Raw genomic sequence first — 14,543 nt, 5'->3', positions numbered from 1 at the left:
TTTCAAGGTAGAGTCTCGCTCTAGCCCAAGCTGACCTGGAATTCACTATGGAGTCTCAGGGTGGCCTTGAACTCACAGCGATCCTCCTACCTCTGCCTCCCAAGTGCTGGGATTAAAGGCGTGCGCCACCACGCCTGGCTTAGCACCTTTTTTCTTTCTTTTTTTAATTATTTTTTATTTTTCTTCATTTATTTGAGAGAAAGAATGGGCGTACCAGTGCCTCTAGCTGCTGCAAAAGAACTCCAGATGTGTGCACTCCCTTGTGCATCTGACTTACATGGGTCCTGGGGAATCAAACCTGGGTCCTTTGGCTTTGCAGGAAAGTACCTTAACCACCAAGCCATTTATCCAGCCCAACAAGTACCTTTAAATTTTATTTTATTTATTTGAGAGAGAGTGTGAGAGAAAGAGGAAGAGAGAGAGAGAGAATGGGTATTCCAGGGCCTTCAGCCACAGCAAATGAACTCCAGACATGTGGATCCCCTTGTGCAGATGTGTGACATTGCATGCTTGCCTCACTGTGTGTCTGGCTTATCTTATCCAGCCCAAATTATTTTTTCATTTCACACATAACCACCCATAGCCAGTTATCTTGACGAAGGTCATTTATTTAAATATCTGAAGAACCTTATAAGATTATCTGGAAAATATAAAATCAATTTGCTATAATATTTTATATTATCATTTTAGAAAACAAAAGGCTTGAAATATATGTTGGAAAATCTCTTTGCTATATGTAAAATATTCTTCTTGTAACCTGTAGTATAGGAGGTAAAAAAAAAAAAAAAATTGCAAGAAGGAGGTTCAGTTGGTATCTATCCACTGCAATCCCGAGACATAAAGATAAGGCACCCAGATGCTAGATAGAATGTGGTTCAATCTGTTATTCAGAACAGATAACCATCTGAAACAGTGAAGCCACTCTAGGAGTCACTGATGGTCATTCTCTTGTCAGTTCACCCAAATCAAAACTATGCCACTTGTTAAATATATGTGATTAATCAACAGAGCTGCCGTTTGAGAATTCCCCCCAGGGCCGCCATGAGGAGAACATTAGTGCTGATGAGTAACCCTGTGACCACAAAGGATCCTGAGTGCAAGTCCACAAATACCGGGGTACAGCTTGTATGCCATTAAAAATGACAACGATTTCAGGGCTGGAGACACTGTCAACCACGCTGTCGTGAGCATCTATGGCACCGGGACTCAGTGGAGGAGGAACAATATGTTGGGTATGACCCTGACAGAAAGAGCCGATAAGAACTTCAGCCTCAAACACATAGATGAGATTATCTGTGTTAGAAAGTTTCTTGATCTTGCCTGCTAGAGTTTTGAGTTTCTTGGTGAACTCTATACCGGCTCCATATTTTGAATCTGAAAAAGAAAAAAGGAAAAATTATGCTCTAGAAGTAATAGTACCTATTTGATACTAATATTGTACCCTTTCTCTAGACCTTTAAAGAGTTATCTGCTGGTCCCAAGTCTGAGTCTATGGCCAAAGCACCCAAAACTGGTCCATTCGGGCAAATTACCGCTGCTATCCTTGATATAATAGGAGGTTACACTGGAATACACCGCTAGAATTTATAAAGAGGTCTTTTGTTTCCAAAGCAATTTTATATTGATTAGATTCAATTAATGTCTAGCACTATTGGAATTATCTCCACAGCAAGGACTATACTTCTTGTTTGTACTTGTTTGACAGGTGAGGATGGGATTGGAGAGATGCCGCAATGATTAAAGGGGCTTGTTTACAAAGCGTGACAGCCTGTGTTTGGTTCCTCAGGACCCACATAAAGCCAGATGTACAAAGTGCCAAGTGGGGCCTACATCTGGATTTTGTTTGCAGTGTCAGGTTGCCCTGGTGCACCCATTCTCTCTTCTTTTTTCTCTCTCTTTCTTTTTCTTTCCTTCTGTCTTTCTCTCCTTATAAATAAAAAAGACAGAAAGAAAGGAAGAAATAAAGAAAGAGAGTCTGGCATGGTGGAGCATGCCTTTAATCCCACAACTTGGGAGGCAGAGGTAGGAGGATGGCTGTGAGTTTGAGGCCAGCCTGAGATTGCATAGTGAATTCCAGGTCAGCCAGGGGTAGAATGAGACCCTACCTCAAAAAAAAAAAAAAAAAAAAGCCAAAAATAATAATGCTCCTAAGTGCTTTCTACTGATAGAAATAAATTTTGTTAAAAAGCTTAGTTTAGATTGTACTGTTCATAGTACCAATAATGTAAGACAAAAGTTATGAACTATAAAAGTACAATACTTTCCACAAGACTTACTTTTTTATTTTATTTTTTTTGCTGTTAGTTGTTTCTTGTGGTTTTTTTTTTTTTTTTTTTTTTTTTTTTTTTTTTGAGGTAGGGTCTTGCTCTAGCTCAGGCTGACCCGGAATTCACTTAAGGAGTCTCAGGGTGGCCTTGAACTCATGGCGATCCTCCTACCTCTGCCTCCCGAGTGCTGGGATTAAAGGCGTGCGCCACCACGCCCGGCCAAAAGTCTTCCTTCTGAAGCCCATTCCCTCCCATTGGCTGGCTAATGTCTGCTGCCAACAGCCACATGGGCAGCCTTGAGGAGGAGCGGTTAGGTGGGGGATACCTACCACCGGGCACCGAGTAGAGTCTGTGAAACCCAACTCTACACACCACATTGCAGAACTGGTGGGGGACAAGCTGAAACAGTCTGTGACTGTCACAGCCCTTCAGCGTTCTCCTTTCCATTATTTCCTTCTTCTTTTGAAAGGCGTCCATGAGAACTGCATTGTCGATCTGCTCCACCTAGAAATCAGGAAAAGCAAAACTGAAGGTCTGAAAAAACAGCTAAGTTGTTTCTGGCACTAAGTCAAGAACACAGGTGTGTGTGTACATATCATGCATGTAACTTTTTCAAGATAGGGTCTCACTGTAGCCCAGGATGACCTGGTATTCACTCTGTAGTTTCAGGGTGGCCTCGAAATCAAAGCGATCCTCCTACCTCTGCCTCCTCAATACTGGTATTAGGCATGTGCCACCATGCCCGGCCCAGGGTTCTTTTCACATAAACTTGTCTCAGTTTCTTTCTAGTTCCTAATCTTCTCCTAAGAGGAATTTTCTCTCTTCAAAATCCTCTAAACCAGCTGGGCATGGTGGTGCACGCCTTTGATCCCAGAATTTGGGAAGCAAAGGTAACAGAATTGCATTGAGTTCAAGGCCATCCTGAGACTATATAGTGAATTCCAGGTCAGCCTGGGCTAGAGTGAGACCCTACCTTGAAAAACAAACAACAACAAAATCCTCTTGGGCTAGAGAGACGGCTTAGCGGTTATGGTGTTTACGTGCAAAGCCAAGGGACCCAGGTTCGATTCCCCAGGACCTATGTTAGCCAGATGCCCAAGGGAGCACACGTGTCTGGAATTCGTTTGCAGTAGCTGGAGGCCCTGGCACACCCATTCCCCCGCCACCCTCTCTGTCTCCCTATCTCCCTCTTCCTCTGTCAAATAAATAAATAAATAAATAAAATATATATTTTTTTAAAATCCTCTAAATCATGGGTTGGAGAGATGGCTCAGAGGTTAAGGCACTTGCCTACAAAGACTAACGACCTATGTTCAATTTCCCCAGGGCCCACATATCTACTCTCAATTTTGGCTAGAGAAGCTTCTCTTTTCAGATGGTAGTGACCACTGGGATGACCCAAAAGGCACCATAGTGCCAAGCAGAAGTGACAAAGGAGTGCTCAGCACTGAAACATCTCTATCACACCTTCCATGGATCAGCGTCCATTGCGGAAGAGGTGGCAGAAAGAATGGAAGAGCTAAAGGAAGGGCAGGACTCCTTACAATGTGCTCCTCCAGATACAAAATGGCCTAGATAACCATGACTTCACAGTGCTTGACACGACCTACACAGAATATCATAATAGGAGGAAAAGATGATGACATCAAAATAAAAGAGAGATTGATTGAGAGGGGGAGGGGATATGAGGGAGAGTGGAGTTTCAAAGGGGAAAGTGTGCGGAGGGAGGGAATTACCATGGGATATTGTTTACAATTATGGAAGTCGTCAGTAAAACAACAAGAATTTTTTCAGAACTTAAAAAAAAAAAAAGAATGTAAGAGCCTGCCCAGACAGAAATTGGCCTTGAAATCCATGACCTCACAGTGCCTAGTACTATCTTCACAAGACCCTCATAATAGGAGGAAAAGATGATGACATCAAAATAAAAGAGACTAATGGAGAGAGGGAGGGGAAATGGTGGAGAGTGGAGTTGAGAAGGGGAAAGTGAGGGAGGAAAGGGAATTATCATGGTTGATTGTAAGTATGGAGGTTGTCAATAAATTTTTTTTTAAAGACTACAACCTCCATAAAAAATGAAAATAAGAGCTGGGCGTGGTGGCGCACGCCTTTAATCCCAGCACCCGGGAGGCAGAGGCAGGAGGATCGCCATGAGTTCGAGGCCACCCTGAGACTACATAGTGAATTCCAGGTCAGCCTGGGCTATAGTGAGGCCCTACCTCAAAAATCCAAAAAAAAATAATAATAATAATAAATAAATAAATAAATAAAATAAAACAAATTTAAAAATACATTGTATGCATGTAAAATTATCAAAAAAATTAAAAAGAAAAAAAAAGTGCAGATGAGTGACGGAGAAAGACATCTGACGTTCTCTGACCTTCATGTATGAATGCATGTGATGTCTGCATTTGCGCGCGCACACACACACACACACACACACCAATAAAAAATGTTATTTAGAGGGCCGGGTGTGGTGGCGCACGCCTTTAATCCCAGCACTTGGGAGGCAGAGGTAGGAGGATTGCCGTGAGTTCAAGGCCACCCTGAGACTACATAGTGAATTCCAGGTCAGCCTGGGCTAGAGTGAGACCCTACCTCAAAAAACCAAAAAAAAAAAAAATTTTATTTAGGCTGGGGAGATGGCTTAGCAGTTAAGGTGTTTGCCTGCAAAGCCAAAAGATCTTGGTTCAATTCCCCAGGTCCCATGTAAGTCAGATACATAAGGTGGCACATGCATTCTGGAGTTCGTTTGCAGTGGCTGGAGGCCCTGGCATGCCCATTCTCTCTCTCTCTCTCTATCTGCCTTTCTCTTTGTATCTGTCACTCTCAAATAAATAAATAAAAATAAACAAAAAAAAAATTTTAAAACCTGCTGGAATTGAGCTGATAACCTTCTTTATGTAGACCTGCTGACAGAAAGCTGGAAGAAGCCATTCTGCATGCAGTTCCATGGGAGAGAGAAATCAGTAATGAAGATACTCCACAGTGGAAACTGCAAACCTTATATTTTGCCAGCCAGGCCAAATGTGTGAATGGGTGCAACAGTGGCACGTGTGTCATGGTGGAAACCAACTAACCTCTAATTGGCCTGGAGGCCAGTTCCATGGGAGGGAATACGTCCATGATACTGAAAACCTAAATCAGGGGTAGTCATGCGCCCTAGGGGTATAACATCTGCTTCTGTCTGTCTAAATGTATATACTATGCTCATCAAACTGCCCAGTAAGCACTTCTCTTAATGTTCATATCTATATATTAATGCTACTCTCACTTTTGGTCGAGAACCTTCTCTTTTCAGATGGCAGTGACCTTGGGATAACTCAGAAGTCATCATGGTGCTGCAAAGAAGTGACCAGAGTGCTCAGTACTGCAATATCTCTCTCACACCTTCCAAGGCTCAGGGTCTAATGTGGAAGAGGTGGCAGAAAGAATGTAAGAGCCAAAGGAAGGGTAGGACTCCTTACAATGTGCTCCCCCCAGACACAAAATGACCTGGATATCCATGACCTCACAGTGTCTGACATTACCTACACAAGACCATCATAATAGGAGAAAAGATCATGACATCAAAATAAAAGAGAGACTGACTGAGAAGGGGAGAATGGAGTTTCAAAGGGGAAAGTGGGGGAAAGGGAGGGATTACCATGGGATATTTTTTATAATCATGGAAGCTGTTATTAAAAAAATTAAAAAAAAATAAAAGAGAGACTGATTGAGAGGAAGAGGGAATATGATGGAGAATGGAATTTCAAAGGGTAACGTGGGGGGGAGGGAGAGCATTACCATGGGATATTGTTTAGAATCATGAAAATTGTTAATAATAAAATTTTTAAAAATTAAAAATGTGAGCCACCACAAAAAAAGAAAATAGGTAAACAATTTTAGCACAGTGTAATAAACACTGCTGCATTTTCTTTTGTTTTGCTCAACAATGGGCAGATTATTTCTGAGTCTTAAATCGATGCGTCTGCATGTTCTAACACCATTTCTACCTCCTGTTTCCAAGTACACACCTGAGGCTAGAGAGATAGCTCAGCTGTTAAGTTTCTTGCCCTTATGTCTGCACTCCTGTCCAGTCTCTTTATTTTATTTATTTATTTATTTATTTATTTGGGAGAGAGAGAGGAAGATGCAGAAAGAAAGAGAGAATGGGTTCATCAGGGCCTCCAGCCACTGCAAATGAACTCCAGATGCATACACCCCCTTGTGCATCTGCTTGTGTGCATCCTGGGGAATCAAACCAGGGTCCTTAGGCTTCACAGGCAAATGCCCTAACCACTAAGCCATTTCCCCAGCCCTTCTTTATTTTATTTTATGGAATGGGTACACCAAGGCCTTTAGCCACTGCAAATGAGCTGCAGATGTATGCACCACCTTGTGCATTTGGCTTTACATGGGTACTGGGGAATTGAAACCAGGTCCTTTGGCTTTGCTGGACTTAACTGCTAAAGCCATCTTCTAGCCCCTGTCCAGTTTGATTCCTTGGATTTCAGGTCACTGAGCAGCTAGCTGAGAGTCATTTGTAGGTGAGCTTTTCTTCTGGTTACAGCTAATTACAAGGTGAACCAAATACCACCCCCACCTTAATTAAGGTATACCTTTATAACATGCAAACCACACTCTTCAAACTGTTTCTTTCTGTCCTGAAGTTCTGGCATTGGAGGTGCTGGGTATCGTAGAAAGGTGATAGTTTCCTTCATTTCTTCCTGGTATTTTGGCTTCCAATCAGTCCATTTTTCTAAAAATGAGCAAGACACAAGTTTATCTCATTACTCTAAGAACAATAATAAATCTGAGGTAAGGTTTCACTCTAGCCCAAGGCTGACGTGGAATTCACGATGTAGTCTCAAGATGGCCTCGAACTCATGGCGATCTCCCTACCTCTGCCTCCCAAGTGCTGGGATTAAAGGCGTGCGCCACCATGCCAAATAAATCAAATAAATTCTAATAAACTGGACTACTAGCTCATTTAAACTATACTCATGTCCTTAAGGACATGCAAAGAGAATTGTGGTGCACATTTAGAAGCTGCTTTTTTAAATTAATTTTTTTGGTAACATCTTTTTTATGTTTTATTTTTTTCTTTATATTTTATTTTATTTATATTTGAGAAAGAGGCAGATAGAGAGAGAATGGGCATGCCAGGGCCGTCAGCCATTACAAGCGACTCCAGAAGCATGTGCCACCTTGTGCATCTGGCTTATGTGGGTCCTGGGGAATCGAACCTGGGACCTTTAGCTTTGCAGGCAAGTGCCTTAACTACTAATCAATCTCTCCAGCCCAGCTGCTGTTTTGTTTTTTAAATTATTATTATTATTTACTTGAGCTGGGCGTGGTGGGGCATGCCTTTAATCCCAGCATTCGGGAGGCAGAGGTAGGAGGATCTCCGAGAGTTCGAGGCCACCCTGAGACTACATAGTGAATTCCAGGTCAGCCTGAGCCAGAGTGAGACCCTACCTCGAAAAACCAAAAAAAAAAAAAAATAATAATAATAATAATAATCCCAGCACTTGGGAGACAGAGGTAAGAGGATCACCATGAGTTCGAGGACACCCTGAGACTACATAGTGAATTCCAAGTCAGCCTGGACTAGAGTGAAACCCTACCTCAAAAAACCAATGAAAAGGAAAAAAAATATATATATATATTTGCAAGGATAGAGAGAGAAAGAGATAGAGAGAATATGGGCACACAAGGGCCTCTACCCGCTGCAAATGAACACTATACACATGTTCTTCCTTGTACATCTGGCTGACATGGATCCTGGACAAGGTTTCACAAACCAGCCTGAGGACTGGAGAGACGGTTCAGTGGTAAAAGACACATGCTACCACCAAACCCAGCTTCTCTTCTTGTTTTTTTATTTTTCTCAATTTTTTAAAACATTTTCCATGATTATAAAAAATATCCCATTAACAATTTTCATGATTCTAAACAATATCCCATGGTAATGCCCTTCCTCCCCCCCTTTCCCCTTTGAAATTCCATTCTCCATCATATCCCCTTCCCATCTCAATCAGTCATCATCATCATCATCAAGCCTGGCACCTTAGCTTTTGCATTCTGTCTGTCTCATTCACTTTAGATCACACTCTTGCTTGAGTCTGCATGAATGGAATCATCGCTAAGGAAGGTCTGCCTATCTACCATGACTCATTCCCCTTTAAGACCTAAGTCAGCAGTCACCTTGGATTCCAGTAAGGCCCCAGGCACAACAGGCCACCCTCACCCCTAAGATGAGGCCATTATCTATGGAGAGGGTACACTCTGGAGTAGAGCATCTGCTAAAACCAGATTGATTCCCCTAGGTCCATGAGAGCAATTAATAGATTAACAACTTGTGAGATCCTTTTGTAGGCCCTGAGCTAAGACATTCATGGATGGGATCACACCTTGACCAGGACTGATTAATTCTGGGTATCTCTTCCAAACTGTTCCCCGCATCCATCCTCTAATTAAACCTAAAACTCACATCAGACCTGAAGGAGATTTGAGGACCCTAGAACTCTTCATCTGTTCCTCTTCCCAAGGTGAAATGATTAAATCATCCTCTGCTCGTAACCATTCCGTATCACGCTCACTGCTCTATTGGGATGGCTGGGTGTGCCGAGCCTGCTTGGGGCTGCTGGAGCCAGGGCTTTGCCCCTAAAACTCCTGTTATGGGCCTGGAGAGATGGTTTAGCGGTTAAGCGCTTGCCTGTGAAGCCTAAGGACCCCGGTTCAAGGCTCGATTCCCCAGGTCCCATGTTAGCCAGATGCACAAGGTGGCGCATGCATCTGGAGTTCGTTTGCGGTGGCTGGAGGCCTGGTCAGCTTGGACTAGTGTAGACCCTACCTCAAAATAAGAAAAAGTGCTTAGAACGGTTAAGTGCTCATATTAAATCAGACATCTCTATCACACCATCTGAGTCTCTGTGAACACTGAAGAAGAAATGGAACTCACAACAATCCTACCTCTGCCTCCCGAATAGTGGAATTAAGGACAGGCACCACCAAACCCAGCTTCTCTTCCTGTTTTATTTTATTTTTTCTCAATTTTTTAAAAACATTTTCCATGATTATAAAAAATATCCCATGGTAATACCCTTCCTTCCCACCTTTCCACTTTGAAATTCCATTCTCCATCATATCCCCTCCCCAACTCAGTCTTTTTTTTTTAATTTTTATTAACATTTTCCATGATTATAAAATATATCCCATGGTAATTCCCCCCCCCACACTTTCCCCTTTGAAATTCCATTCTCCATCATATTACCTCCCCATCTCAATCGTTATACTTACATATATACAATACCAACCTATTAAGTACCCTCCTCCCTTCCTTTCTCTTCCCTTTATGTCTCCTTTTTACCTTACTGGCCTCTGCTACTAAGTATTTTCATTCTCACACAGAAGCCCAGTCATCTGTAGCTAGGATCCACATATGAGAGAGAATATGTGGCGCTTGGCTTTCTGGGTCTGGGTTACCTCACTTAGTATAATACTTTTCAGGTCCATCCATTTTTCTGCAAATTTCATAACTTCATTTTTCTTTACCGCTGAGTAGAACTCCATTGTATAAATGTGCCACATCTTCATTATCCACTCATCTGTTGAGGGACATCTAGGCTGGTTCCATTTCCCAGCTATTATAAATTGAGCAGCAATAAACATGGTTGAGCACGTACTTCTAAGGAAATGTGATGAGTCTTTTGGATATATGCCTAGGAGTGCTATAGCTGGGTCATATGGTAGATCAATCTCTAGCTGTTTTAGGAACCTCCACACTGTTTTCCACAATGGCTGGACCAGATTGCATTCCCACCAGCAGTGCAGAAGGGTTCCTTTTTTTCCACATCCCCGCCAACATTTATGATCATGTGTTTTCATGATGGTGGCCAATCTGACAGGAGTGAGATGGAATCTCAATGTAGTTTTAATCTGCATTTCCCTGATGACTAGTGACGTAGAACATTTTTTTAGATGCTTATATGCCATTCGTATTTCTTCCTTTGAGAACTCTCTATTTAGCTCCATAGCCCATTTTTTGATTGGCTTGTTTGATTCCTTATTATTTAGCTTTTTGAGTTCTTTGTATATCCTAGATATTAATCCTCTATCAGATATATAGCTGGCGAAGATTTTTTTCCCATTCTGTAGGTTGCCTCCTTGCTTTTTTCAGTGTCCTTTGCGGTGCAAAATCTTTGTAATTTCATTAGGTCCCAGTGGTTAATCTGTGGTTTTATTGCCTGAGCAATTGGGGTTGTATTCAGAAAGTCTTTGCCAAGACCAATATGTTGAAGGGTTTCCCCTACTTTTTCCTCTAGCAGTTTCAGAGTTTCCGGTCTGATGTTAAGGACTTCTTAATTAATAATTAATTAATAATTAATTAATTCTTAATTCTTGTGCATGGCGAGAGAGAAGAATCTATTTTCATCCTTCTGCTGATATATATCCAGTTTTCAAAACACCATTTGCTGAAGAGGCTGTCTCTTCTCCAATTAGTGTTTTTGGCATTTTTATCGAATATCAGGTGGCTATAGCTACTTGGGCTTACATCTGTTCCACTGATCTACATGTCTGTTTTTGTGCCAGTACCATGCTGTTTTTGTTACTATGGCTCTGTAGTATAGGTTAAAATCAGGTATGGTGATACCACCAGCCTCTTTTTTGTTGCTCAGTATTATTTAGATATTCGAGGTTTTTTGTGATTCTAAATGAAGTTTTGGATTGTTTTTTTCTATTTCCATGAAGAAAGCCTTTGGAATTTTGATAGGGATTGCATTAAATGTGTAGATTGCTTTAGGTAAGATTGCCATTTTCACGATATTGATTCTTCCAATCCAGGAACAAGGGATGTTTCTCCACTTTCTAGTGTCTTCTGCAATTTCTCGCTTTAGTGTTTTAAAGTTCTCATTGTAGAGATTCTTTACTTCCTTGGTTAGGTTTATTCCAAGGTACTTTATTTTTTTTGATGCAATTGTGAATGGGAGTGATTTTCTGATTTCATCCTCTGTGTGTTTGTTGTTAGCATATATGAAGGCTATTGATTTCTGTGTATTTATTTTGTATCCTGCTACATTGCTGTAGGTTTTGATCTGCTCTAACAGCTTGTTAGTAGAGTCTTTAGGGTCCTTTATCTATAGAATCATGTCATCTGCAAATAATGATAACTTGATTTCTTCCTTTCCAATTTGTATCCCCTTTATGTGTGTCTCTTGCCTTATTGCTATGGCTAAGACTTCCAAAACTATATTAAATAAAAGTGGGGACAGTGGACACCCTTGTCTTGTTCCTGATTTTAGTGGAAAAGCTTCCAGTTTTTCCCCATTTAGTAATATGTTGGCTGTAGGCTTATCATAAATAGCCTTTATTATATTGAGATATGTTCCTTCTATTCCCAGTCTCTGTAGGACTTTTATCTTTTTTTTTTCTTTATAATTTTTATTTATTTGTGTATGTGTGTGTGTGTGAGAGAGAGAGAGAGAATGGGCACTGCAAACGAGCTCCAGATGCATGCGCCATCTTGTGCATCTGGCTTACGTGGGTCCTGGAGAGTCGAACCAGGATCCTTTGGCTTTGCAGGCAAATGCTTTAACCGCTAAGCCATCTCTCCAGCCCTCAATCAGTCTTTTATTTTGATGATCTTTTCCTCCTCTTATGATGGTCTTGTGTAGGTAGTGTCAGGCACCGTGAGGTCATGGATATCAAGGACATTTCATGTCTGGAGGGAGCACGTTGTAAGGAGTCCTACCCTTCCTTTGGCTCTTATATTCTTTCCTCCACCTCTTCCGCCTTACACCCTGAGCCTTCGAAGGTGTGATCGAGATGTTACTCAGTACTCTAGTCAATTCTTTCCTGCACCATGATACCTTATGAGTCATCCCAAGGTCATGGCCATATGAAAAGAGAAGATTCTCTACCCAAAGTGAGAGGAGCATTAATATAAGGGTACGAATATTAAGAAAAGTGCTTTACTGGGCAGTTTGATAAGCATCGTATATAAATTTATCCAGACATCAGCAGATGTTACACCCCTAGGACACATGATTACCCCATTTTAAGTTTTCAGTATCAGGGATGTATTCGCTCCCATGGAGTGGGCCTCCAGTCCAATTAGAGGGCAGTTGGTTTCCACCATGATAGACGTTTCACTATTGCACCCGTTGGCTCATTTGGCCTGGCTGGCCAATTATAAGGCTTGCAGTGTCCACAGTTGAGTATCTTCACTGGTGGTATCTTTTTCTCTCATTGAACTGCATGCAGAATGGCTTCTTCTAGTTTTCTGTCAGCCTCTTCTTGTTTTTTGAGACTAGATGTCAAGTAGCCCAGCTTGGCCTTTAACTCCTAACTCTCCTGTCTCCATTTCTGGAGTGAGTGGTAGGATCACGGGCATGCGCCACCGCAGCTGACTGGCCTTGTACTATCATGTCTTTTCTTCTTTTTCTTCTTTTTTTGTTGTTGCTGTTTCGGTTTTTCAAGGTAGGGTCCCGCATTAGCGTAGGCTGACCTGAAATTCATTATGTAGTCTCAGGGTGACCTTGAACTCACAACAATCCCTCTACCTCTGCCTCCCCAATGCTGGGACTAAAGGCATGCGCCAACACGCCTGGAAATAAAAATGCGTCTGGCGTTTGTTTGCAGCGGCTAATGGCCCTGACGCGCCCATTCTCCATCTGTCTCTTTCTCTCTCTCCCTCAAATAAAATACAAACTAAAGTTAAAAAAAATCCTCCAAAACTATATGAACCAGAATGGCTTGCTCTTTCTTCTCCCACTCTTTTTTAAAAATATTTTTTAAATTAATTAATTTATTTGAGAGTGACAGACAGAGAGAGAGAGAGAATAGGCGCCCCAGGGTCTCCGGCCATTGCAAATGAACTCCAGACGTGTGCGCCCCCTTGTGCATCTGGCTAACGTGGGTCCTGGGGAATCAAGCCTCAAACCCAGGTCCTTAGGCTTCACAGGCAAGCGCTTAACCGCTAAGCCATCTCTCCAGCCCCTTCTCCTGCTCTTGTATCCACACCTACAAGAACACTCATACGCCACATTAGGAACACTACCATGCCCGGCTTGATTTTTTTTTTTTAAACTTACTTAATAGAATGTTACTCACCTGACAAGCTCCAAAGACTTCTCTCTCTTTTCTTTGCCACTTCTTCCTGAATGACAGACAGCATACGTTCAATATTCAGGACTGCTTCAATGAGGTTAGCATGAGCTCCTTTAATTTCTAAAGCTGCCTTTCCAGGACTAACAATCTCTGAAATGGCGACACTTGAGGTTTTCTGGAGCTGAGATAAAATGTCATGTTCCTTTTTCCCAAGGTAGAGAATATGATTGTTTTCAATGACGTGTTGCTCCTGAGAGGTCAGTAACTTTTGAATCCAGGCTTTGGCTTCACTCATATCTTCCATACTGTATCCCATGAGGTTGATGGCAGGAGAGCCAGCTTCATGCCCGTTTCTTCTTTGCTCCTCTGTGGTCCACTGCGAGACTGAAATAATTATCATAAGCAAAAATAGAAGGCTGGCAGGTTGTAAAATAGTACAGAACAGGACCAGGTTTGATGCCCCGTACCCATGACAAAACCAGATGCGCAAGATGGCGCATGCATCTGGAGTTCAGTTCCACTGGCTAGAGGCCTGGTGTGCCCATTCTCCCTTTGCCTGCCTCTCTCTCCTCTCAAAAAATAAATAAGATATTGAAACTAAACTAAAACAGTACAGAACAAAGTACTGATGGCCAGTGTTTGCCCCAAGGAAATTGTCAGCAATAGCAGTCCCAGTAAGGGACCCATCACTGGAAGCTGCGCTAGGTAGAAGGGAATCTACACATATGGTTTATGGACTCCTTGGAACAAGCAGTTAGAATTGACTTTATCTTATCTGCCACTACTGGGTGGCATTTGTTCTGATTTCATCTGCCAGGTGGGACATTTCTTAACCTCTTATACCTTATAGGTTCATAATCAAATATGTCTGAAAAAAGCCAGGCGTGGTGGCACATGCCTTTAATCCCAGCACTCAGGAGGCAGAGGTAGGAGGATGGCTATAAGTTCAAGGCCACTCTGAGACTCCATAGCAAATTGCAGGTAAGCCTTGACTAGAGTGAAACCCTACCTTGAAAAACAAAAATCAAACAACAACAACAAAAAAAACCCAAGTATGACTGAAAGAGAGTGGAATTTTTTAAAAAATCTTATTTTAGTTATTTATTTATTTGTGTGTGTGTGTGTGAGAGAGAGAGAGGCAGATAGATTATGGGCACACAAGAGCCTCCAGCCACCGCAAAC

General features: G+C 41.9%; 1 protein-coding gene across 2 annotated transcripts in view; it reads right to left on the bottom strand.

Annotated features, from left to right (window-relative positions):
• Positions 1–719: 719 nt before the first annotated feature.
• Positions 720–14,543, bottom strand: part of Parp9 (poly(ADP-ribose) polymerase family member 9) — a 37,254-nt gene continuing 23,430 nt past the window's right edge. Inside the window, exons 8-11 of one of the 2 annotated variants that reach the window (XM_045147590.1) lie at positions 13,365–13,745; positions 6,869–7,008; positions 2,597–2,771; positions 720–1,374 (exon numbers count right to left, since the gene is read on the bottom strand). In XM_045147590.1, coding sequence (XP_045003525.1) covers positions 998–1,374; positions 2,597–2,771; positions 6,869–7,008; positions 13,365–13,745 — 1,073 coding nt within the window. In that variant the 3' untranslated portion in view covers positions 720–997. The remainder of the gene's footprint in view (positions 1,375–2,596; positions 2,772–6,868; positions 7,009–13,364; positions 13,746–14,543) is intronic. The other variant, XM_045147591.1, reaches the window with a different exon arrangement.

The sequence above is a fragment of the Jaculus jaculus genome, chromosome 4 (assembly GCF_020740685.1).
Source record: "Jaculus jaculus isolate mJacJac1 chromosome 4, mJacJac1.mat.Y.cur, whole genome shotgun sequence".
Classification (NCBI taxonomy): domain Eukaryota; kingdom Metazoa; phylum Chordata; class Mammalia; order Rodentia; family Dipodidae; genus Jaculus; species Jaculus jaculus.
The sequence above is the reverse complement of the archived record's forward strand: the minus strand, read 5'-3'. Positions and strand labels throughout refer to the sequence as shown.